Raw genomic sequence first — 23,658 nt, 5'->3', positions numbered from 1 at the left:
TGTTTAAAACCATGTCATTTAGCTGATGGCCTCTGTCCACATCAGAAATGGTGAGACCCTGTTATGTTTCTGCAGGGCCAGAAGCCATCAATTAAGTAGACACTGATCTTAGTCTCACCAGCAGAAGTCCGAGGGGGAACACAGCGCCCAGTCATGGGGTCAAACTCCTCAGGGCTGTTGGGGCAGACACAGAGGAAGGAGCCTTCCACGTTCTCACACAGGGCGGCTCCACACACACCCTGTAATGTTTCACATTCATTTACATCTGTGAGTGGGAGAAAACAGGGAAGAGGGAGTCAGTGGTTGTAAACCTCTGGGATCCCATCAGCCTAAAAATCTGAGCTTTCAAGTGTAATGGGTATTTTTAGTGGCCCGAATCCCATCATCTGCTTATCTTCTGGAAACAAGCCCTGAACTCCCCTGGGGAGTCCTCTGCGCCTTCATTTTTTCACCCACGTGTTTTGAATAGGCCAAGCAGATTGCTGCCTTTCTCAGGTTCAGAGACAGGCAGTGACCAAACTGGGCCAATCAAAGCTAGTTCTGGGACTTGTTCTAGAAATATGGAAAAAGGGATGATAGCTCGGGCCACTTTTCTCATTGGGAAAAGAGAATCTGCCTGAAAATAAATGCAATAGAGGAAAGCAGAGCTGGGAGGCAGTAGCCTTGTTACAATTCCTGGATCCATGTATGCCTGAAGTTCAAATATTTCCCAGGACCTCACAGTTTTAATTCCCTTCAAAGATAAAGAAATAAAGCCTGATGTGTTTGCATTTGTTAAAACTAAAAGAGGAGTTTCCGTCATGGCTCAGTGGAAATGAATCCGACTAGCATCCATGAGGACACAGGTTTGATCCCTAGCCTTGCTCAGGGGGTTAAGGATCTGGCGTTGCCGTGAGCTGTGGTGTAGGTCACAGACAAGGCTCGGATCCTGCATTGCTATGGCTGTGGTGTAGGCCAGCAGCCACAGCTCCGATTTGACCCCTAGCCTGGGAACCTCCATATGCCTCGAGTGCAGCACTAAAAAGACAAACAAAACAAAACAAAAAACCTAAAAGAATGTATAATTAAGCCTCATGCATTTCATTGTATGTAAATTAAACCTCAAATAAACTATCTGTAAACACATTGAACTCTGGTTAATGATATGCATTATGCACTGAAGAATTTAGGGGGAGATATATATATGTTTATATACATATTTATATACATATATGTGTATACACACACATATATACGTATGCATATATGTGTGTACATCTGTGTGTGTGTACAAATATATAGGCTGCGCCTGCAGCATGTGGAAGTTCCCCAGCCCAGGGATGGTACCCGAGCCACAGCATCAACCCAAGCCATTGCAGTGATACCAGATCCTTAACCTGCTGCACCACAAAAGAACTCCCAGGGGGAAGTACATTGACACCTGCAATTTAATTTTAAATCTATCCAAAAAATTAGGTGGATTAATGGAAAGATATGTGAAGAAGCAGCAAGTATAATAAAATGATAATAATAGAATATAAATTGCAGGCATGTAGATGTTCATTCTCCAGGTCTTTTAACTTGCTGTATGTTTGGAAAATTTCCTTACAAAATGTTGGTAAAAACATAATGTTTATGTACGCTTAAGATTAGTGTACTTTTGGAGTTCCTATTGTGGCTCAGTGGGTTACCAACCCAGCTAATATCCATGAGGATCTGGGTTCAATCCCTGGCCTCGCTCAGTGGGTTAAGGATCTGGCGTTGCCCTGAACTATGGTGTAGGTCGCAGATGTGGCTTGGATCCTGCATTGCTGTGGCTGTGGCTGTGGCTGTGGTAGAGGATGGCAGCTGCAGCTCCGATTAGACCCCTAAGCCTGGGAACATCCATATGTGGAAAGTGCAGCACTAAAAGGAAAAAAAAAAAAAAAAAAGATTCGTGTAGTTTTACACATGAATTTTTAAAGGATGCCCCAAATAAAATCTGAATGAATAGGGGCTTCTGGTTCACATGAAGATGACCTTATATTCCAAGATCTAAATTTCATCCCCCTAAAATTTACATGCATTCAGACCTATAGAGAGGAGCAGGGCCTGACCAACCTCTTCCCCACCCTCGGGCCCCACCCACCCCCTGGAGCCCCGTACCCACGCAGTGACGCCCGTCCCGTGCCCCCTCGTAGCCCTGGTCACAGAGGCACTGGAAGGAGCCAGGCAGGTTCTGACACACGGCATGGGCCCCACAGAAGGATCGGTTCCGGCATTCGTCCACATCTGCAACCACCAGACAGTCAGACCATTGCTGGAATGTGTGTACCCTGCACATCTCACCCACTGCCCTCGCGACACCCACCCTGGCATCCGCCTCCAGGCGTGGGCTGGTAGCCAGGATCACAGGCCGGTGTGCAACGGTAGGAGCCCGGGGTATTCTCACAGCGCTGGGCTCCACAAATCGCTGGGCCATATTCCTGGCACTCATCGACATCTGCAGAAGAGTGGGAGGGGGCGTGGAAGGTGAGGGTGTCACAGGCTGGCTTCACAGGTTCCTGATGCCACTTCCAGTCTCCATGACTGATAGGTCTCTGGATCTGCTATTCTAGGAGTTTGAGCTTCTAAAGGTCAACAAGCTTTGATCACTCTTAAGGCCTCATCATCATTTCTCAGCCTAAGCACGGCTGCACCTCAGGGCCTTTGCACTGGCTGTTCCCTTCGTCAGGAATACTCTTCCCTCACTTATCGGCATGGCTCCCTCACTTCACTCAAATGCCTAAGGCAAGCCCTCCCTAGGGCGTCCACCCCTACTGCCCTGTCATCTCTGTCCCTTTATCCTGCTTTACTTTCCTTCTTAAATTGGACATTATATCATATCCATGTATTTATTGGTAAGCCAACGGTCACCTCCCTAGAATGCGAATGCCACGTTGGCAAGGATTTGTGTCTGTCTTATTCCTCGCTGTATCCCCAAGGTGTAGAGCAGTGCCTGACACACAGTAGGTGCTCCCAAACTGTTTGCTAAATGAATCTTTTTTTGGTCTTTTTTTTGTCTTTTGTTGTTGTTGTTGCTATTTCTTGGGCCACTCCCGCGGCATATGGAGGTTCCCAGGCCAGGGGTTGAATCGGAGCTGTAGCCACCGGCCTACGCCAGAGCCACAGCAACGTGGGATCCGAGCCACGTCTGCAACCTACACCACAGCTCACGGCAACGCCGGATCGTTAACCCACTGAGCAAGGGCAGGGACTGAACCCGCAACCTCATGGTTCCTAGTTGGATTCGTTAACCACTGCGCCATGACGGGAACTCCCTAAATGAATCTTGAATTTATTTATGTATTGATGGTGTGTCTCTCCCCCTAGGATGTCACCTCCACAAAGACAGGGATTTTGTTTGATGTTTGCTTGTTCTGCTGTCACTGTCACACACAATCAGTGCTTAAAGATTTCTTGTGGGATTAATGAACGAGGCCCCATGAAACTAGGTTTCCATGAATTAGAGGTCTGGCAACCTGAGAGCCACAGGCAGCCTACAGTCACTTCACATGTTCCACCATCTGTACACCCCCACCCCTAAAATCTTCGATTAGTCCTGTCCTCCTGTCCTGGTCGGTAAGTACCCTGCTGGAGCCTGGTGGGGGGATGGCGCAGGGGGGATGAGAGGTGAGCGGTGGGAACCCATGCAGAATGAGAAGAGTGGGCAAGGAGCCATCTGAAGGCAGAGCAGAGGCCAGAAGGAGTGGGCCTATGCTTTCTCAAGGCCTGGAGAAGTCTGAGGAGTGGAAAAGGACAGCATCTGAAGAGAACCGAACTTGGAAGGGTGGAGCTCAAGTGGGCAGGGATCAGAGCTTGGAGAAACCTTGGAATTGCTCACTGGGAAAGGATGGGGCCCAGGACAGCCAGGGTTGACTGTCTTTGGAGGAAACAGAATAAGTGGTGAAGTTCCTTCCCATTGTGGCTCAGCGGTAAGGTGCCTGTCTAGTATCCATGAGGATGTAGGTTCTATCCCTGACCTTGCTCAGTGGGTTAAGGATCTAGCGTTGCCTGGAGCTGTGATGTAGGCTGGCAGATACACCTCTGATTTGACCCCTAGCCTGGGAACTTCCATATGCCTCAGGCTCTTACTGTTAGATGTCGACCTGGGGTATAGTCTGAAATGTGGACTGTTCTGGAGCCCAGAGGGGCATGGGGCTTCTGGAAGCAGGGCTTGGCTTGTTTCCTGATAGGAACGTCTTCCCCATCTGCATTGGTTAGGAGCTCTTTCTCTCCCCGCCAAGTTCGTGGGGCCTGGAGCCTCTCCTTAGTCCCCAAGAGAGTCAATTTCAGCAACTCTTCGTCGGGGGGAGGGGCAGTGGTCTCACCGTCACAGGTGCCCTCAGGGCCCGCGTGGTAGCCAGGGTCACAGTCACGGACACAGCGGTAGGAGCCGGGGGAATTTTCACAACGCTGGGACCCGCACAAGGCTGGGCCCCGCTCCCGACATTCGTCGATGTCTGACGGCGGAGACAGGCAATCAGATGGGGGAAGCGAGGGAAGCGGGGAGGGAAAGGAGAAAAACGGGCGTGGGGAGGAGTCAAGGAAGGGAGACAAGAGTCCAGGGGAAGGCGGGAGGCAAAGGAAATGAGAAGGGAGGCAGCAGTGGAAGAGCGGCGGGGAAGGGAGATGTGCGCGAGACCCGGAGGCCGCGGGGCGAGGGGGCAAGGCCGGGGCGGGGCCTCTCACCGAGGCAGGAGGCGAGGTCCGGGCCCGCGCGGTGTCCCGGAGGACAGACGCACTCGAAAGAGCCGTCCGTGTTGGTGCAGATGCCGCTCTGGCAGAGGTCCTCCTCGCTGCACTCGTCCACGTCTGCGGGGCAAGGCAGGAAACCGCAGGTCCACCTCCTTCTCGGCTGAACATTTCAGGCCAAGCCCCTCCACCGCCCTTTCCCCGCCTCTCGGACTCGTGGACCTTGACGCCTTCCCCACCTGCCTTAGGCTCCGCCCTCTCCCGCCGGCCCCACCTCTCCAAGGGGTATCGCTCGGTCCTTTTCATTCACAGCCCAGTTTATGCAAACGCTGCCCTTTCCCCCTTCCTCTCCCAGCTCCACCAGCCCTCCACGGTCAACTCCAGGAGATCCCGCTCCCGCTTCCATGGTGCCTTAAGACCCTGGTCAAAAATTCGGACTTCCTTGGAGTTCCCGTTGTGGCGCAGCAGAAACGAATCCGACTAGGCACCATGAGGTGGCAGGTTTGATCCCTGGCCTCGCTCATTGGGTTAAGGATACGGCGTTGCCTTGAGCTGTGGTGTAGGTCGCAAACACAGCTCGGATCTTGCGTTGCTATGACAGTAGCATAGGCTGGCAGCTGGACCTCTGATTGGACCCCTAGCCTGGAAACCTCCATATGCCACAGGTGCGGCCCTAAATACCAAAAAAAAAAAAAAAAAAAAAAAAAGGCAGAAAAAAAAATCGGACTCCCTTGATTGAATATTGTAAATCAACTACAATAGACAAACAATGAAAAATTCAGACTCCCTATTTCGCCCTCTTCTCCTTGACCTGCCTTTTCCTAGTATAAGCCCACCCTTTCCCGGTCCAGGCCCAGCTTGGTTACCGACCGAGGCAAGAGGATCCGCGGGGTCCAGGCCGGTAGCCGGGGGCACAAGTACAGGCAAAGGAGCCATCGGTGTTGAGGCACTCGCCGTGGGGGAAGCAAAAGTCACCCTCCAGGCACTCGTTCACATCTAGGTTACATGAGAGATAAGGCTGCGGGGTGACCAGACCCGCCCCTGAGACCCAAGCCCCGCCTATGAAGCAGCATCCATCCCTGTCCCACACCCTCATGGATACCCGTTGGGCCACCACAGGAACCCCAAGGCAGGTTTCTAAACTCCACCTACAGTCCCCTTGTCCAGGAAGCTGGGTGTCACTGCCAGGCTCTCCAGCACTTCTCCCCTCCCCTCCCAATCCACCACGCCACCCAACCACCCACCTGTGCACGGCCCAGGCCGGCCAGATGGCACGCGATAGCCTGGCTCGCAGCTGCAGTGGAAGGAACCTTCGGTATTGGTGCAGTGGCCATGGGAGCCGCAGGAGGCGCCTGAACTGCATTCATCCACATCTGCGGGAAAGGGAATTTCAGGAGGGGTTCTGTCTAGGGAAACACTTAAGGATCCCCTTGGGCAGCAGGGTCTGAAGGAGGTGATGGGAAGTGTCTTGGGTTGGATCTGAAGAGAAGGCTCCATGGCAGAAATGGGTAGGGCAGACCAAGGTTCTCTAATTCTGGGACCACGATTAATTAAGGTAAGGGGTCAATCATTATAAACCAGAATCATTAGACAGGATTCTGCTGTGTCAGGGAGTCAACGTCTCTGGCCCGAGCTGAGGGCCCAGGATCATGAACCCAATCAGACCCTGGGCAAGGAACTTTGAGAAGCAGCAGGGACAGTGAAAGAGACAGGATCAAGCATCACTCATAGTCAGAGGTTGTGGTCAGGGCTAATGGTCAGCAGTTATGGTTGGGTCCAATGTCACAGTCAAGGTAGGAGTCACAGGTCAGGGAGTTCCTGTCGTGGCTCAGTGGAAATGAATCCGACTAGTATCCAAGAGGATTTGGGTTCGATCCCTGGCCTTGCTCAGTGGGTTAAGGATCCGGCGTTGCTGTGGCTGTGGTGTAGGCCAGTGACTACAGCTCTGATTTGACCCCTAGCCTGGGAACTTTCATATACCACAAGTGCAGCCCTAAAAAAAAAAAAAAAAAAAAAAAAAAAAGTCACAGGTCACAAACAGGGCCAGCAGGTGGAGTCAGGTCAGGAGGGTCACAACTGCTATCAGGGTTGGGGCCAGGGGTTATCAGCAGGGGTTCTGAGTAAGGTCAAATGCACAGTCAAGTTGAGGGTTATTGGTCACAGAGTCAGGAGTCGAGCAAGGCCAAGGGTCATGGGCCAGATCAGGGCCCATCATCTGGTCAGGGCTCTGGAGTCTGGGTGAAGAGGCCCAGCTGGGATCTAGAGATTGTGGGCTAGGTCAGGGTTGTAGTACAGGATGGGAGTCACGGTCTGGGTCAGAAGTGATGACACAGGTCCAGGATCACAGTGAGGGCCTGATCTCACCAGTACATCGGCCGTGGTGCAGGTGGTGACCGGCAGGACAGGCCCTGCACTGGAAGGAGCCAGGTGAGTTCACACACTCCTGCCCAGGACATGCCAGGTGGTTCTCACACTCATCCACATCTGGGGGGCAGAGGAGAGGGTGGCCTTGAAGGAGTGGCCCAATGCCCCCCTCACCCACCCACAATCCTCCCTCCCTCCCCGGCCTCACCCTCGCACTCGGAGCCGGCAGCATTGGGCTGGAAGCCCGTGGGGCAGACGCACTGGAAGCCACCTTCTGTGTTCTCGCACCGGCCATAGGCGCAGGGCGGGGGGCTACGGGCGCACTCGTCCACATCTGGGGCAGAGGAAACCAGTGGGGCTGAGGAAGGGGCTGGGACCGATTGTCATCACCACCACCCCCAACGTCCGATTTTGGAGGCAGCGCCCTGGACTTTGCTCAGGTTGTTCCCTCCTTCCGAAACGACAGAAGCTTTCTTGTCTCCCCATTAGTGGTCTCTCCAGCTGCCAGGATGAGCTTAGGGCCTGCCTGTTGCCTTCCCTGCCTCAGAGTCGTCCCTTCCTCAAGGCTCCTTCAAGCACAAGAGTATCACCCAAAAAGGGAGGCAGAATGGAGAGCACACTCATATTTGGAGAAAGGGATGGAGACTCTGGAGCCAGGCCCTCCCACCCCCTCACTACCCCCATCCTCCTGCAGAGCTTCATCACCCTGCCTCTCTGCCCCCCAGTCATGTCTCTCTCCTGTCCCCACGGCAAATGGGGTTGCAGCAACCTTGGACTCAGCACCCTCACCTTGGCAGGGGGCCCCCGGCCCACGGGAGCGGAAGCCAGCAGGGCAGGCACAGTGAAAGGAGCCCGCCGTGTTGTCACAACGGCCTGGCCCGCAGGGCGGTGGCTCCTGGGCACACTCATCCACATCCTCTTCACACGCCGAGCCCCGGAAGCCAGCCGGGCACACACAGCGGAAAGAGCCAGGCAGGTTCTCACAGACCCCTCGGCCGCACAGGCCCGGGCTCTGGATGCACTCATCCACATCTGCTCAGAGCAAGGGATGCAGGTCATACAGCCTTGACGCCCCCCTCCCAGGCTCCATTCTGCCACCCTGTCCCCATCATTCGGCTCTTCATCCGCCGTCACTCAGCCCCCTGGTCTCCATCATCCTGCCACCTGTCCTCCACCATTCTAACTCTCCAACCTTCTTCCCTCTACTTTCTTAATCACTATTAAGCTGCCTGTCTGCCTCCTAGACCTCTGTCTTTCTAGTCCACGTTAAAGGGCCTCCTTATACTCTGTCCTCCACAACTCTGCTCCCTTCCCCGTTATGACATCTCCATCCCCCATCCTTCTGCTTCTCCATCCTCCATGACTCAGCCTTTCTGTTTTCCATCACTTGGCCTCTCCATTCCCAGCAGGCTGCATGTCTGGTCCTCAGAGCCTGGCTTCTGTATCCCTTCAGTCAGCCACTGGGCCTCGTGGCTCAGTCTCTCCATCCCTCACCGCTGCTAAGTTACCCTTCCCCCTACATCTCCAGTCCCTCACCCTGGCAGCTGGCTCCGTGAGGCGCAGCCTGGTACCCAGCGGGGCACACGCATAGGAAACTGCCTGGCGTGTTCTCGCAGCGCCCGCGGTCACACGGTGGCGGCACGCGGTGGCACTCGTCCACGTCTGCGGGCACAAACCGGGTGACTGGGACTGGGGCAGACACTCCGCCTTCTCCCCTCCCCGAGGCGGCTTGGGGAGGCGGGGACAGGAGGGGCGGAGTTAAGCTTTGGCCGGGCCAGGCTGGGTCGGCAGCCAGAGGAGATTTGGGGCTCGGAGTGGGTCGGTTTAAGGCTGAGGCGGAGCCTGAGCGGGGAGGACAGGACAAGAGCTGGAGCCTCAGCCAGGGCAGAGGCAGAGAGGGGAACGTAATTAGGAAGCAATTTAGGGAGGGCAGGGCCTGGGAAGGGCAATGTCGCGAAGGGCAGATGTGGGGACGGAGCAAAGGGAAGGCAGGAGCGAGGGAAGGGGTGGTTTTGGGACGCGGCACTGGTGTGGTAGGGTGGAAATCAGGAGTCATGGTCAAGGGATCGGGGGCAGCCGTTGTGGCACAGGGGAGGGCCTGGGAGAGGGCTGGGGCGAGCGCGGAGTATTGAAGGGGCGGGGCCAGGGGCGGAGCCGGCCGTGACCCAGTCTGGGCGAGCGCCCGCGCGGTAGTAGGGCAGGGGCGGGCCCGGACGGGAAGGGCCAGCTGGACCGGGAAGAGGCAGCGGTGGGTCCGAAGTGAGCGCGGGAGCTGGTCTAGGGACGGGGCCAGGGACCTGGCCAAGGCGGTAGTCAGACGGAAGGGGCGTGGCGAAGCATGCGGGGGCGGGAACGGCTGAGGAGGGAGAGCGGGAGCAAGACCCGGCAGGGGCGGAGCCTCGATTTCTCACCCAGACACTCGGTAGCCCGCAGGCCAGCTCGGAAGCCCGGACCGCACACGCATCGGAAACTGCCTGGTGTGTTTTCGCAGCGCCCAGGAGCACAGGGCGTGGGAACGCGGCGACATTCGTCCACGTCTGAGGGTACGGAGGGGTCGGGTCAGGAGGTGACCGGGTGGAGCCGCGCGCCCCGCCTCCTTCCTCCCGCTTCGCCTGGCTCACCGAGGCAGTGCGTGCCCTGCGGGCTGAGCCGGAAACCAGAGTCGCACGCGCAGGTGTAGCCACCGTGCCGGGGGATGCAGCGTCCAGGGCCGCAGATCTGGGGATTGCGCTGACACTCGCCTGCAGAGGGACCTGCGGGGGTCCAGAGAGCCAGAGTTTGCCCGTCTAGGAATCCTCTGTCCGTCAGATCCTCTGCCTAAAACACCTTTCTGGATGTCCCTCCTCAAGCGTCTTCCCCTTGCCATGCCCCTCTCCTTTACCACAGGACGTTCTCATCTCTGCCTGATTCCCCTCACAATGCCACGCCAAAGTTTCCTTTTTAAAATAGTTTGCTTCTGGAGTTCCCGTCGTGGCGCAGTGGTTAACGAATCCGACTAGGAACCATGAAGTTGCGGGTTCGATCCCTGGCCTTGCTCAGTGGGTTAAGGATCCCGCGTTGCTGTACACTGTGTTATGGGTCGCAGACGCGGCTCGGATCCCGCGTTGCTGTGGCTCTGGCGTAGACCAGCAGCTACAGCTCCGATTCGACCCCTAGCCTGGGAACCTCCATATGCCGCGGAAGCGGCCCAAGAAATCGCAAAAAGACAAAAATAAGTAAATAAATAAAATTAAAAAATAAAAATAAAATAGATTGCTCCTCAGCCCTCTACCTGAGATACGTTCTTAGTGTTCTCCATGAGAATTATTGCTCTAACATCAACTGAGCACTTACTATGCGCCGGATATTTCAGAGACAGCTTATTGAAGCCTCACAATGCACTCCACTGTACAGAGGAGGAAATTGAGGCTCAGGGAATTTTTTTTTTTTTTGTCTTTTTCGCTATTTCTTGGGCCGCTCCCGCGGCATATGGAGGTTCCCAGGCTAGGGGTCGAATCCGAGCTGTAGCCTCCGGCCTACGCCAGATCCACAGCAACGCAGGATCCGAGCCGCGTCTGCAACCTACACCACAGCTCACGGCAACGCCAGATCGTTAACCCACTGAGCAAGGGCAGGGACCGAACCCGCAACCTCATGGTTCCTAGTCGGATTCGTTAACCACTGCGCCACGACGGGAACTCCAGGCTCAGGGAATTTAAATTGACTTGCCCAATTGACAGAGAACTCGCACCCAGACCTATCTGAATCCATCTCCTGATGTAACTACCACCTCACGCTTCAAACTTTATCTTTTCCCACCCATTCCTTAACTCTTCTGGTGGTCACTTCCCCATATGTTCCATTGAATCTTCATCTTGGAGCCCTCTCTCCCAGAATTCCTGCCTGTAATACCCCCAGCAGTGCCCTCAGTCCCTCTACCGCACCTGATTCAGGGATCTCAGGACCTGTCCAAGCAGGGATGCTGGGCAGAGGAAGCTCAGGGCGTGGCCGGGGCTCTGGCCGGGGCTCTGGCCGGAGCTCTGGCCGAGGCTCAGGCCGGGGTTCTGGGCGATGAGTGGGCAGAAAGCCTGGTAAAGAAGGGGTATCACCAGTGGAGACCTGGATCTGGGTGTCCCTGCTCCTCCTCCCCTTTTGCCTATGGGGCTGGGGCAGCCCCCTGGAGATCCACACCCCCTTCTCCAGAAGCCAGCTCACCTGCGGGTGGCCGAGAGGTGGAGGATGGGGCCCGGGCCTGGCTGAGGGACACTCGGGGTGGCTCCGGGCCCAGAGGTCTGGTGTTGTAGCGGAGATCAGAGGCAGAGTAGTGGTAACCAGGGCCAGCGGGGCATATCTCCCGAAAACCCTCTGAGAACAGGAAAGAGAGGAAGATGAGCAGAGAAAGGGCGAGGAGCAGGGAGAATGAGAGGAAAAGAGAGATGCTCGGAAGAGAGAGAGGAGAAAGGTCTGGAGTCTGGCCTTGACTGAGGGTAGGGTTTGGCCTGGGAGTGTGCCAGGGGTTTGAGTTGGTGCTGAGATGGGGTTGTACTATGGCCAAAGAATGGGATGTCTCAGAGGCTAAGGGCGGGCCAAGGATGTTTTCCCCTCTTTGGGATGGTAGTAGTGATAGGCCTTGAGGGCAGGGTCTGGTTTGGTGTCTGTAGGGATGGATTTGAAGACCAGAAAACAGATCTATTGAGGGGTCTGGTTTTATACAGAAGCAAGATTGCCAGGGAGGTATCCCTGGGAGAGGCATGCTGGGGGCGGAGCCCAAGGTGGAGCCTAGACTGAAGGCAGTGTCTCAGGAGCTGGGGACTTGGCCAAAGCCTGGGGACAAGATTGGGTAGGCAGCAAATCTCTAGGGCTAGGGCAGGCCAAGCCTGGGGGTGACGATCAGCCAGTCGACACAGCCTAACTTCTAAGTCGAGTGTCTCACCTCTGAGTGTGCCCAAGATGGGGCGGGAGGGTCTGGGTGGAGTCTAGTCTGAAGGTAGATTGGCTCAGAGACTGGGGGCTTTTCTACTCAAATGGGGCCGCTGGTGCTAAGTCTGGGGAAGGCCCGACAGGGGGCGCTCACCTGAGCCAAAGGGTGGGCAGAGCTGGCAACCCCGGCCCCAGGCTTTGCCCACACGGCTACAGCAGCAGATCTGCTTGGTGATGTTGCGCAGAATCGGCAGGGAGCAGCCGCCGTCGCGGAGCACGCGGAAGCAGGGCCCCTTGGCCTCTGAGATCACATGTTGGGCTGGGAGAGGGAGAGGAAATTCTTTAGGACGGGGTTGGGAGTGCGGGGGTGGGGGGTGGGGGGAGGGACTAGGGGAGTTGGGGGTGGGGGATGGTCCCAAGGAAGGTTCGGTGGGTGCGAGGGGTATTTGGGGGAGCTCTGAGAGAGTCTGAGGAAGAGCTGAGGGGTCTGGAGGTCTGAGAAGGGTTTGGGGCCAGAGGAGAGTCTGTGGTGAATGAAAAATCTGGGAATGATCTCAGAATCTGAAGCAGGTCTGGTGGTGGAGAAAGATGAGGGCATATGGGACTCTGAGAGGAGCTGATGAAAGTCTGGGGATCTGAAGGGATCAGTATGCAAAAGCTTTGAGGCATTCTTAGAGGGGCTGAGGAAGGTCCGCGGAGTCTGGGGGTGTATGAGAGCCTGAGACGTCCTGAGAGGGACCTAAGAGTGACTGGAGAGACCTGGGAGTCTGGAGATGGGGGTGGGTATCTAAGGGAATTAGACCCAGGGATGCTCCAGCCTGTGGGCAGAGAGGATATGGGACCCAGCTTCAGGCCGCGAGGGCTCACAGATGCAGCTGCTGCGGGACGAGTCGAGCAGGAAGCCGTCGGGGCACACGCAGGTGTACCCCCATGCGTGTTCGCACACTCCCCATGCTGGCAGCGCCCTCCTGTCGCGCACTCATCCACATCTGCGAGGGATGGGGTGGTCCCAGTGGAGTCAGGGGCAAGCTCCCTGCCAGTCCCGCCCCTAAAGCCAAGCTCCTCCCACCACTGCCCAAGCTCACCTTCGCAGGACCCATTAACCCTTTCAAAACCAGCTGGACACGGCCCATCTGGGGCGCCCGCTTGGTCGGAGTTACCTGTGGAGAAAGGAGATAGGTGGGCCAGGGGCGGGTGGATGGAGGATGGAGTGCGAAGTGATGAAAATGGGGTGGGAGGAACTCAAAGGCATTGGGTGTAGTCTGAGTGCAAAGTCAGCTTTAAGTCGGCAATGTGCATGAGTGGGGCTATGGCACAAAGGCGAGGAGAGGACAGGGTAGCCAATGTCAGAAAACGGTGTGGATAGATCTAGGCTGGAAATGATCTCCACGACGGGGTAGAAGTGGCTAGAATTTTGGAGTGGGGGGCGGGTAATCTATGGGCAGAGTACAGGAGCGGCGGGGTTCTCACCCTTTCCCCGCCCCGATAACCCCGGGGAGGTCCTGGGGCTTACCCAGGAGCTCTGAGCACGACTGACAGTCGTGAACACCCCAGGCCAAGCCAGCCCCTCCGCAGCAGACCTCTTGCGTCCGGAGCCCGGGCAGCGGGGACGCACACTGTGGGGAAGCGTAGGGTGAGCGCGCCCCCGCGCGGTGGCTTGCTCGGGGCCCCTCCCCACCGGCCTCCTCTCACTTCGCCTCCGCGCAGTTCCCGAAAGCAGTAACCGAAGCCTGAGGCATCCGAGTAGCCGTCCTCGCGGGGAGCGCTCTGTGCCAGCACCGTGTAGGGCGCTGCTGCCTCGGCCCGCGCCGCCGCCTCGGCCCGCGCCACTGCCTCGGCGTCTGCCTCCTCCCAAGGGCCAGACACACGCTCCACCTGGTGCACCACCACCGACGCCTCCTGCGGGTGCTCCACGTGGACGCTCACCATAGACGCCACGCCTGGAGAGAGGCACGGCAGGGAAAAGTGGTGTCTATACAGATTCTCACCAACTGGGACTAGGAATGGGGGAAAGGGCGCCTTGGAAGAGAACTCAGGGGTAGGCAGGAAAGATGCGGGTCAGAGGAACAGCATGGGGCTGGACAGAGGGGTTGGAGGGGACTGCCACGCTCCCCTCACCATGTTCGTCGTCGCGGTGGTTGGCCAGTGGCATGGTGTACACAGAGCGGGTGAAGCCTGGCATGGCCGGGGCCGGGGGTCGGGCGCCGGTTGAGTGCAACTGGCAGAACTTGCCAGCGAAGTCCGGGGGACAGAGGCAGCGGTCAGGTTTCACGCACACGCCTCCGTTGTGACAGATCAAGGGACACAGGACTAGGGGGAGAGTGAGGACACTCAGGGCCTGCAACCCTCCTTGCAGCCCCCCCCGGGGGAACTATTGCACCCAAACTAAGTCCCCAACATTGTAACTACAGTCTCAAAGGTATCACTCAGTTCTAAGTCGTTCTTCCACGAGCTGTCTCGCGTCATCTCCCATTAACACTGGCCCCTTGCATCGGCTGGGTCCAGTCGAACAGCCCTTGGTGGTATAGCTTCGCCCACTGGGTCCTCTCATCAAACTCTCTAGATCCTCATTCACTTTCCTGTCACCCCTCCCTCCCTCTCGTGTTCCACTTTCTGGCTGAGTCTCCAGAACTAGCCCCGCCCGGTATTGTCCCGCCCATAGGCTCAGCGCCACCTACTTCGAATTTAAGTCCGAGCATTTTTACCGTCCCAGCCCGGCAGACCCAGCGCAGGTCACTTCCACTGACTAAAACCGCATTTTTAGGAGTTCCCGTATTGGCGCAACGGTAATGAACCCGACTAGTATCCATGAGGACACGAGTTCGACCCCTGGCCTGGCTCAGTGGGTTAAGGACCCGGCTTGCCCATGAGCTGTGGTGTAGGTCGCAGGCGCAACTCGAATCTGGAGTTGCTGTGGCTGCGGGTAAGCTCGAATTCGACCCCTAGGCTGGGAACTTCCATGTGCCGCGGGTGCGGCGTTAAAAAGACAAAAAATGAATTAAAAAAATAAAACCGCATTTTTAGCCGCTCCCCGGCACCACTCCACGCTCGCAACTCTCTCCTTACCATTCTAGGCATGCTCACACCCTGTCTGGCTTGCTTCAAAATGTTCAAGTTCCGCCCACAGGCGAAGCATTCCCCCCCGGCCCCCCTTCTATGAACCTCGCCCACATCCCCTTCATCTCCCGAGGGATCGTAAACCCGGTCTATCAAGGCCTTGAGCCCTGTCCTAACCTGCTGCCTTTAGCCCCACCCACCTCCCTTTCCTCAAGTTAATCTGCCCGGTTCAGGCTACTCCACCTCCCGGCTGTCCCGGCATCCTAGCCCCACCCACCTCACTTTGTCTCCGCCCACCTACCCTCTGGCTCCGGCTCCGGGTTTCTAGCTCTGCTTTCCCGCCTCCAGTAGCCCGGGGAGGGGCCAGCGGGAACGCGCTTGCTTTCCCCTCTGCGCGCTCTCGCTGGGCCCCCAGCCACCTTTGGGCGGGGCACTGCCAGCTGTGCGGCGGGGTAAACAAAGAGAGGGGTGCGGCGGGGGCAGGGCGGCGGCTCCGCATTCCGGACCCTTGGGGAGCCCTGGACCCGCTGTGCCAAAAAAGGCCGGACGTATCCCGCGACGGCGCCTCCTCCCTTTCTCCCCCGGGGAGGCCTAGAACAGCTGGAGACAGCTGTGAGGAGGGGAGGAAGGGGGCAAGCGGCCGGGGCCGCCCAGGAAGGCGTGTGTGGGATTCTGAGCCACACACTGGAGAGAGGAAGGCATAGAGGGAGCTCCCTCAATTTAGAAGGGTAAAGTGACTGGACTTGTGGGAGGAGGTCAGTTAACTAGAGGGATGCACTCTGGGGTTCAAAGACTGCTGGAGGCTTCTGGAACAGAAAGGAAGCCTATCCCAGAGGAAACTAAGGCACCCTTCAACAGAAGGAATCCCTTAAGACCTTTTGGGGAGAGTTACCGAAATAAATAGGACTGTAGTGTCTTCTAGGGAATGCCCAGGTTGAGGGTGCTGAGAACAAGGTTTAGATGGAGAAGTGGGATTCCGGGGGGGTCTCTGGCACACAATTATCTGGGAGGACTCTCAGACACTGTGGAGTCCCCCTTCGCCTCTCAGCTAAAGGATCAGGTACCCAAGTCTTTTCAGCTGCTTGGGGGAGGTTATTCTGGGAGAATTAGCAGAGAGCAACTCTGGGTTTCTCTGTAGATGGATAAGAAGTTCCTAAGGAGGGAGCCAGTTGGAAGAGAAGGACTTGGATAGACAGGAATTGGGGATCTCGGATGGGACTCAGTTGGAAACATAAGAAAATGAGAGCCTTCTGTGGGAAGAGAATTTGGCTAGGGAGCAGAGTTATCTCTGCAGAGGCTTTGTAATCGTGTTTCCCCTGGAAGTGGGAAGGAATAGCTGAGGGACAACACTCCGTTCTCTGGTGAGGGGCACTGTTTGGGGAGATTACATCAGAGAAGGAGAGGGAATTTCACCGGAGGGGTTGGTCTCCAGAGTCTGTTGATAGGAATGCAGAGGGGCTTAGGCCCTGAGGGCAGAGATTCTGGGCTCTCCGAGTTCGGGAAGTCAGGCCAGGACTCCAGGGTGCTCTAATAGCGGTCCTTAATTGAGTAGCAGGCCTAGGAGAGGCTTAACTATGCTTCAAGATTCCAAAATAGGAAGGGTCTCTGCTGGCGGTGCTGGTAATCCAGCTAGGTCTGGGTTCATTGCCTGGCCTCCAAAGACGTTTCTCCGTCTTCTCTTGGCCTGGATCTATGCCCCCCTGCCCAGCTCCCTGAGGGTTCCCACACCCAGGGCGGGCCGCTAGATGGGCACAGGCAACTCCATGTCCCGGGCCCCTGGAGGAATGAGGAGCTGAGGACATTGAGGTCCTCGCGAGGTCAGCCCCCCTTCACAGGCCCCTCCTTGTGCCTCCAGGGGCTTGGCACCCGCCTGGGCACGGCGCCTGGCACGGGCGCGTTGAGGCTGGGCTGGGAGGGAGTGAAGGAAGGAGGGAGGAAGGGGAGGAGAGAGGGAGTGGCAGCAGGCGGGGGCTCAGGCGCGAGATGAGCTCACGCCGGCCAGGGCTGGGTTGGCTGGGGGCCAGGATGGGCGAGTTCTCGGCGCCAGGGGCCCCCACTCCCCACTCCAAAGGGTGTCCCGGGTGGGAGGCAGGTAGGCCCGGACGCCTGAGAGCCCACCCACCAACACACTCTGGGGCCAACAGGTGGCCTACGCCCCCATCTCACCTGACCCCCCCCACCACCCCGGTAAGCCCCATCTCTAGGGGAGCCCTGTGAGCACCCTCCTTCTGTTTTCTCTGCCCCCAGGGGGCGCCTTTCCCCTAGGCCTCTTGCCCGGATTGCTCTCCCACGTGCGACCCTTGCAACTCAGGGTCCTGCAGAGACCCTTTTACGGACTCTTCCCCTCTCAGCTCTCTGGATCACCCCAATCCCCCTCCTCACAGGCATCCCGTCTTGGACTTTTCTCCCACCCAAAGACGCAGAAACTGGGACACCTCCCCACTCCACCCCGGCCTTGGACCTCTCTCTTGGACTCTGGAGACCCCTTACTTACAGTCTCAGAATTCCGGACCCCCTTCCCCCAAACTCCCAAGCCCCTCAATTCTGGTATTCCTCACTTGGACTCAAAGGAATGAAAGTCAGCCCCAAGCCCCTCACTGGGACCCACAGGTCCCTGAGAAGGCTCCTTGCTTGCGAAGTCAAGAGCCTCAGGACCCAACCCCCAAAGCCAGGAACCTGAGGCTCTCTTCCTTAACCACGCCGCCGGGGACTCCCCAGCACCACTGCAGAGGCGTCCGGGCTCCCTCTCCCGGGGGGGCTGTCGCCTCCATCCCCGGGGATCCTCCTCCCCCTGGAAAGCCCTCCCTTGGGACCACCACCCCGCACTCACAGGCGCGGAAGCCGGGTCCCCCCGGGGCCGCCCCGCCGGGCGCGCCGCTGTCCACGCTGGTGGTGTTGCGGGGCGCGCAGGTCGGGGTACAGCGGGGGCCGGTGGGCCCATGGACGCAGCGCAGGCCGCACACGGCCGGGGTGAAGCGCACGCGGAGGCGCTCTTGGGGCCGGCCCAGCCCGGGCTGCGGCCGGAGCAGCGCCAGCAGCACCAATAGCGACACCCAGAGCAGCCGCGCGCCGCCCGCCATGGCTGCAGCGCCGCGCTCCGCCGCGCCGCCGCCCCAGCCCGCCCGAGGGGCCCGGCCGCGCCCGCCCGCCCGCCCGCGGGGGAGGGCGGCCGCGCCCCCGCTCAGGCCCCCCCTCCCCACCACTCCCTCCCCGGCGGCCGCGCGGGGGCGCGTGGGGCTGGGCGCCCAGCCAGAGGCGCGCAGGCTGGGCGCTAGACTCGCAGCGGGGAGGGGGGCGCCCCCTCAGCCCCCGCCTCGCACCAACAAGTGAATGGGGCCCGCAGGGGAGCGGCGGGGCAGGGAACAGGTGGGGGCGCGCCGGTCTGCTCCCCCCCCCACCCCTCCCAGCCGACAGAGCTGAATCCGTAAAGAGGAAAGAGTAGTGGGGGCCGCATTTGGGGAGGAGGCTAAAGGCTGCCGCTGCCTTAGTCGCAGAGAAAGGGGCTTCGTTTGGGTAGGCAGCTGTCTTGGCACATCTGGGCAGCCAGGTGGCACATCTGGGAAAGAGGAGAAGGGTCGTGCACCTGGGCACATGAAGGAATTGGGGGTCTGGATGGTGGGCAGAACGCTGGAGGGGCCCATTTGAGGACGCGGTCACATCTGACCGGGACCCTCACACCTGGTAGGAGAAGTCAGAATGGATTAGGGGGAACGGTGGAGTGAGATTGTGGGCGGGGGTCCTCACATCTGGCTGGAGGCCCACATCTGGAAGACTTTAGGGAGGAGGGGACACATCTGGGCTGAAGGCCACGACAGGAGGGGGACTTTTGAGGGTGGTTGAGACTAGGGGGTGTGCTAGCCCAGGGGTGGAAAACTGGAGCGAGAGGAGGGCAGGAGGAGGGGCAGGAAAGCAGTGGGAGGCCTTTGGCCCCTAGCCGCCCCGCAATTTTGGGCATTCGGTGACCTGGCAGGCGCCAACCCGCACAATCGCTTTTGTTGTCTGGGCTAGTTCAGCTGTGCTCTCTGCCGGGACAGCGCCCCCCTCTTCGGCCGCGGGGAGCCCGGACGCTTGGCTTCCCGGCCCCACCCCCGTGGGTCAGCGCCTCTGGCCAGCGTCTGGTCCTGTCCCGGGCTCACCTCACGCGGCCGGACGCCTGGGTCCCTAGAGGGGGCTGCGTCCTGGGGAGGGGTGCTGAGCTGCAACGGGGGGGCGGCTAGGCGGCAGTAGGACCGTGGGAACCAGACGGCTTTATCTGGCCCGGAACCCCCCCCCCCGACCGCCCCCCGGCGGAGGAAGGGCGGATGTTCTTACCCCGGGACTGGCCGGCAGGGGCGCGCTGTGGGGGCCTCCTTCTCAGCAGTGCCCGGGCCCCCGGGCCACGGGGCCGCCGTCGCCTCAGTAGAGCTCGGGCCTCCTGCAGCCTGGATGGGAGGGGGCAGAGAAGGAACTGTCACCTCGGTTCCACTGACCCTCCGGGGCCGGAAGGGGCCTCCCACACCAGGAGGTCTCCCAGCGGAGGCTCTGTCCCCCTCAACTCTTTACAAGGACCAGGCCTTGAGTATCCTTTAGAGGCTTGGAAGAAACAAAGAGGATGGAAGAAACAGGAATGAGGAAGGGAGAGAGGGAGGGGGAGAGAGGAGGTAAGAGAGACAGAGGTGAAAAGACAGGTAACTATGAGAGAAACGGAAAGAGACAGACGGAAAAAACAAATACAGAAAGGGACCTGGAGACAGAGATGAGACAGAAACTGAAAGACCCAGAGACGGCGATAGGCTGGAAAAGGAGAACCAGAAAGAGAGTCACAAGTTGACAGAGAGAGACCAGGGAGAGAAGACCCAGGGAATGGAGAGAAAGATGCACAGGAATGGGTGGCGCAGCTGGAAGCATCTAGTAGGGAAGATCTGCACACTCACGTCAGTGGCTGCCAGTTAAGGGACACCTGTCTCTTCCTCACGCTGGGGCTGGGGCTCGGCAGCTCTGGGGGTACCAGAGTCAGGCACCGCTGAGGGCCCACGCACTTTTCAGGCCAGCAGCTCCGGACCCTGCAGGAGGCTTCAGAGACAGCCACGGACTAAGTGGAGAAGGAAGTGACCCCAGTCCCTCTTTCCAAGTGCATCCAGCTCTCCAGCTGGGATGAGGGGTGGGGAAGGGAGCCCCCAGCTCCTCTGATCCTACCACATTTCCCCCCACGTACAAGCACCCACCTCTGAAGCAGCGGCTCCTCCTGGGCGATCGGCCTGGGCAGCAGCGACAAGCAGCAACACTATAAATCGAGAGGTGGAAATCACTTGAGCCCCTAGCGCTGTAGAACTCCCCAAAGAAGGGCAATGAAGTTTAGGGGCGGCAATACAAAGATAGAGCTTGAGGGCGCTCGAAATTCATGTGTGACCAATTTGAGGCACTGCACTCGATGCCTCAGTTTCCCCAATCTGTACAACGGGAGGCATATTGATTGACTATCCAGGGATGAAGGTCACAGCAACCTCGCTTTTATTTCCCTTCTGAAATATTTTGAGTAAGGTATTATTGGAAAAGACATTTTAAAGTCGTTTTAAAATGATTAAAAAAAAAAAAAAAAGACAGGATTTCTAAGCGCACTTCCAAGCAGGGACTGAGAACCGAGAACCCCGCCCTCTCCGCACGTCCGTTTTGGACACAGCCGTCATCCCTCAATTGACCGGCAGGTGGCGCCACCTCCACAGGCCTCAAAGGTTGGGGAGGGCGTCCTCCTTTGACTGTGGGTCCTGAGGAGGGTGCTGAGGTGGAGGGGCATACAGGAGCCACAGTCCAGCAGTGGGAATCCCAAGGCCTGAGTTCTAGCCTGTTCCTGCCCTTCCACGCCGTGGGTCCCGGAGCCAGCGTCTCCTGGTCTTTGGGCCTCCGTTTCCCGCCTGACCAGGAGGGAGTAGTTCTTGGAGAAATCTTCGCGCCCAGAGGGTCTCAGATTCTGGCTGGCGGAGCCCTCAGCTCCGGCGCAAGTGCGTCGCAACCAAGGGGCCCCCCAGACAAATCCATTATTCTGAGGCTAAGGGGGACCTGGGACGAGGGCGCGCGCTCAGGCCGGGAGAAAGGGTCATGGGGGGATGCTGCTAAGGGGACGTCGGGCGTATGGACACTTTTCAGACCGGTGGGGCCCAGTAAGGGAGGAGGCTGCCCGGTTAGGAGCCTTCGGGACCCCGATCCTGCCGTCATCCCTCCCGCCTTTTCTCCGCGTTAACCCCTTCCCAGCCCCGCCCCCGGCGCGGCTCGGATTACTAAACGCATTCGCAGAGACCGAGGCGGGAGCGGAGCCCGGGGCCTTTGTAGCGGAGCGCTGGGCCGCAGGGCGGGGGGTGGGAGTACTGGGCAGACTGTTTCCTTCGATCTCGTCACCCGTAGACAGGAAGAGTGACTATAACCCCAAATCTATAGGAAATGCTGGATCTCTTGCCGCGAAATCACTGGTACCTCATTGAAGCCTGGAATCCTCTAATTCTAGGAAACTAGAGCATCCTGAACTCTCATGAAATCTGAAGGCCCCCCACCTCCACACAATTTTCCACAAGCCGCTCCACCATCCACTCAAAACTCCATGTCTTCCTAACACATTAGGAAAAGGTCACTTTTAATTAATTCAGCGGTTCCTCAACCCTAGAAAACGAGGACATCTCACGTCCCCCATAAAGGCTCTTAATAACTTCCCATACTCTTCCTCTTTAGGCATCCAAGAAGCTTGGGGGACCCTCTTCCAGCTCGGTCCCCCATCCATCATCTTAGAAGGCAAAGCCCCATCCCCAAATAAACTGTGACCTTCCTCCGAATAAACTCTAGAATTCCCTGGAGCCGTATCTGTCTCTACCGCACGGGAGGAGAATCCCTCCGCTTGAAATCTCAGAACACCTCAGATTCTAACCTCTGCGAAATAGAGGGCCCCAATAAATCCAAGGGCTCTGGTTCTTCATCCCTATCCCGACGCAGCGGCAAAATCCGAAAGTCCTGGTCTTCTTGGGCTGCCAGACTTATTGAGTGGAAGGGGCACAAGGAAGAGGGGGCCGAAGCAGGGCTTACCCGGCCGGGCGGCCCGGGATCACCGCAACCTCGACGGCCTGGCTGGGGCGGGCGGCGGAGGCGGCGGTGGCGGCGGCTGCAAGGAGCGGCAGCAGGAGCACCAGCAGGAGGGGGCGGCGGCCGCTGGGTCCAGGCAGCCGCATCGTGTCCGGCGTGGAGTCTCGCTCCAGGCGGCCCGTCTGTCCAGCGGGTCCGGCTTGGCGCGGCCCCGCCTTCCGCCCCCGCCGGAGGCCGACTCATTTTCTCCACTGTCCCAGTCGCGGGCTGTGAACTTCCCGCCAATCAGAGCCCCGCGCCGCCAGGGGGCGCTGCCCGCGCTACCAATCGGGAGGCGACAGGGGAGGGGCTAAAGGTACAGGTGCCGGGCATAGGGCGCTGGGGCCTGGACTTCTCAGTGCTGTGGGGGGTACTGGCTCAGTGAACCCTCTGGCAAAGAAGAGGCCCCAAACGTAAAGGTTTTGGGACCCCTCCCACTCGATGCGTAGGCGGCGGCCAGGTTCCCCTAAACCAGACTCCTACTCAAAGACCTCATCCGTTGGCTGACAGTCCTGGGAGCAGTCCATCCGAATTTGCTCCCAGACTGACTTAGATGCTGAAAGATCCAACGGACGCTACACTGAGCCCCAGGTCTGGCCCCTCTGAGTCCCAGGCCCACTCTGGATCTTCCCGAAGGATCTGCTCTTTCTCAAGGCCCCGTGTTTCAGGGGTTCCAGGCTCAACAAATAGCTTCCTCGGGAAGCTGTAGGTTCTGCCCTTCAGAGGACCCAGGCTTCCCCTGACCCACAGACTCTGCTCCCAGAGGCCTCCGGCTCTGCCCTCCTATTGCATCCCTCTCCACCACCACTCTTAGAGGCTATCACACCTTCTTCCCTGTCTGAATCGTTAAAGGCTCCTAAGGGCACCCCCTCCTACTTCCAGACTTGCAGAATTTCTCCTTAGAGAATTCCAGTCGCCTCCATTCCTAGTGAACTCTGCCATTAGGAGCCCCAAGCCACAAAGGGCCTTGGTCCCCACCTGCACCCATTTTCGTAGGTTCCAGGATCCAAGCCCCTCCCAACTCAAGAGGGTCTCAAACCCAGCCCCTTCCTTTCACTATGTATTAAAGGCCCCGTCTTCTCTCCATGGAATTACAAACCCCCACCTCTCTCCCAAGGGCGCTGCCCCTAGAGCTTCAGAGGCTGCTCCCTAGGTGCCCTCTTCCGCTCTTGAGTTTTAGGCCACAACATTTCCCACAGAGAATTGGGCCAAGGCCCCACATTTAGGATCCCAAACCCTACTCTTTTCATGTTTGTCCCCCTGCAGAGGTTCCAAACGTCATCTCTCACAGCCGTTTTATTCTCAAGCTTTCCCATTCTGTGACTGTGAGCCCTGCCACCAGAGGATCCCAGGCTCCACCCACAGAGGGTATTAGGCCACCAGCCCAGACCGTACAGCTGACCACAGACTAAGGACAGCAATCAATTCAGCTTTGCCCTCACCCCCAACTCCTGTTTCTTCTTCCAGATGGGGAGTGTGCAAGGCGGGCAGGAGACCCCTTCACCCTCCTGCGTTCCGGTGAGGCACACGGGCTGACTCACACAGCCACACTCACATGTTACC

The 23,658-nt window shown here is 58.1% G+C and overlaps 1 protein-coding gene across 1 annotated transcript in view; it reads right to left on the bottom strand.

Annotated features, from left to right (window-relative positions):
• The window catches only part of LTBP4 (latent transforming growth factor beta binding protein 4), a 30,486-nt gene extending 8,221 nt beyond the window's left edge, over positions 1 to 22,265 (bottom strand). The window contains 26 exon segments of the mRNA XM_021094399.1: positions 119 to 265; positions 2,125 to 2,250; positions 2,330 to 2,461; positions 4,329 to 4,460; positions 4,690 to 4,812; positions 5,563 to 5,688; positions 5,937 to 6,065; positions 7,057 to 7,176; positions 7,265 to 7,390; positions 7,846 to 8,088; positions 8,593 to 8,718; positions 9,468 to 9,593; positions 9,678 to 9,809; positions 10,980 to 11,123; positions 11,251 to 11,400; positions 12,110 to 12,274; positions 12,823 to 12,885; positions 12,888 to 12,944; positions 13,041 to 13,115; positions 13,469 to 13,571; positions 13,648 to 13,895; positions 14,074 to 14,265; positions 19,324 to 19,433; positions 19,926 to 20,064; positions 20,217 to 20,275; positions 22,060 to 22,265. Coding sequence (XP_020950058.1) covers positions 119 to 265; positions 2,125 to 2,250; positions 2,330 to 2,461; positions 4,329 to 4,460; positions 4,690 to 4,812; positions 5,563 to 5,688; positions 5,937 to 6,065; positions 7,057 to 7,176; positions 7,265 to 7,390; positions 7,846 to 8,088; positions 8,593 to 8,718; positions 9,468 to 9,593; positions 9,678 to 9,809; positions 10,980 to 11,123; positions 11,251 to 11,400; positions 12,110 to 12,274; positions 12,823 to 12,885; positions 12,888 to 12,944; positions 13,041 to 13,115; positions 13,469 to 13,571; positions 13,648 to 13,895; positions 14,074 to 14,265; positions 19,324 to 19,433; positions 19,926 to 20,064; positions 20,217 to 20,275; positions 22,060 to 22,202 — 3,436 coding nt within the window. The 5' untranslated portion in view covers positions 22,203 to 22,265.

The sequence above is a fragment of the Sus scrofa genome, chromosome 6 (genome assembly GCF_000003025.6).
Source record: "Sus scrofa isolate TJ Tabasco breed Duroc chromosome 6, Sscrofa11.1, whole genome shotgun sequence".
NCBI classification, from domain to species: Eukaryota; Metazoa; Chordata; class Mammalia; order Artiodactyla; family Suidae; genus Sus; species Sus scrofa.
This window is presented reverse-complemented; position numbering and strand designations above follow the sequence as displayed.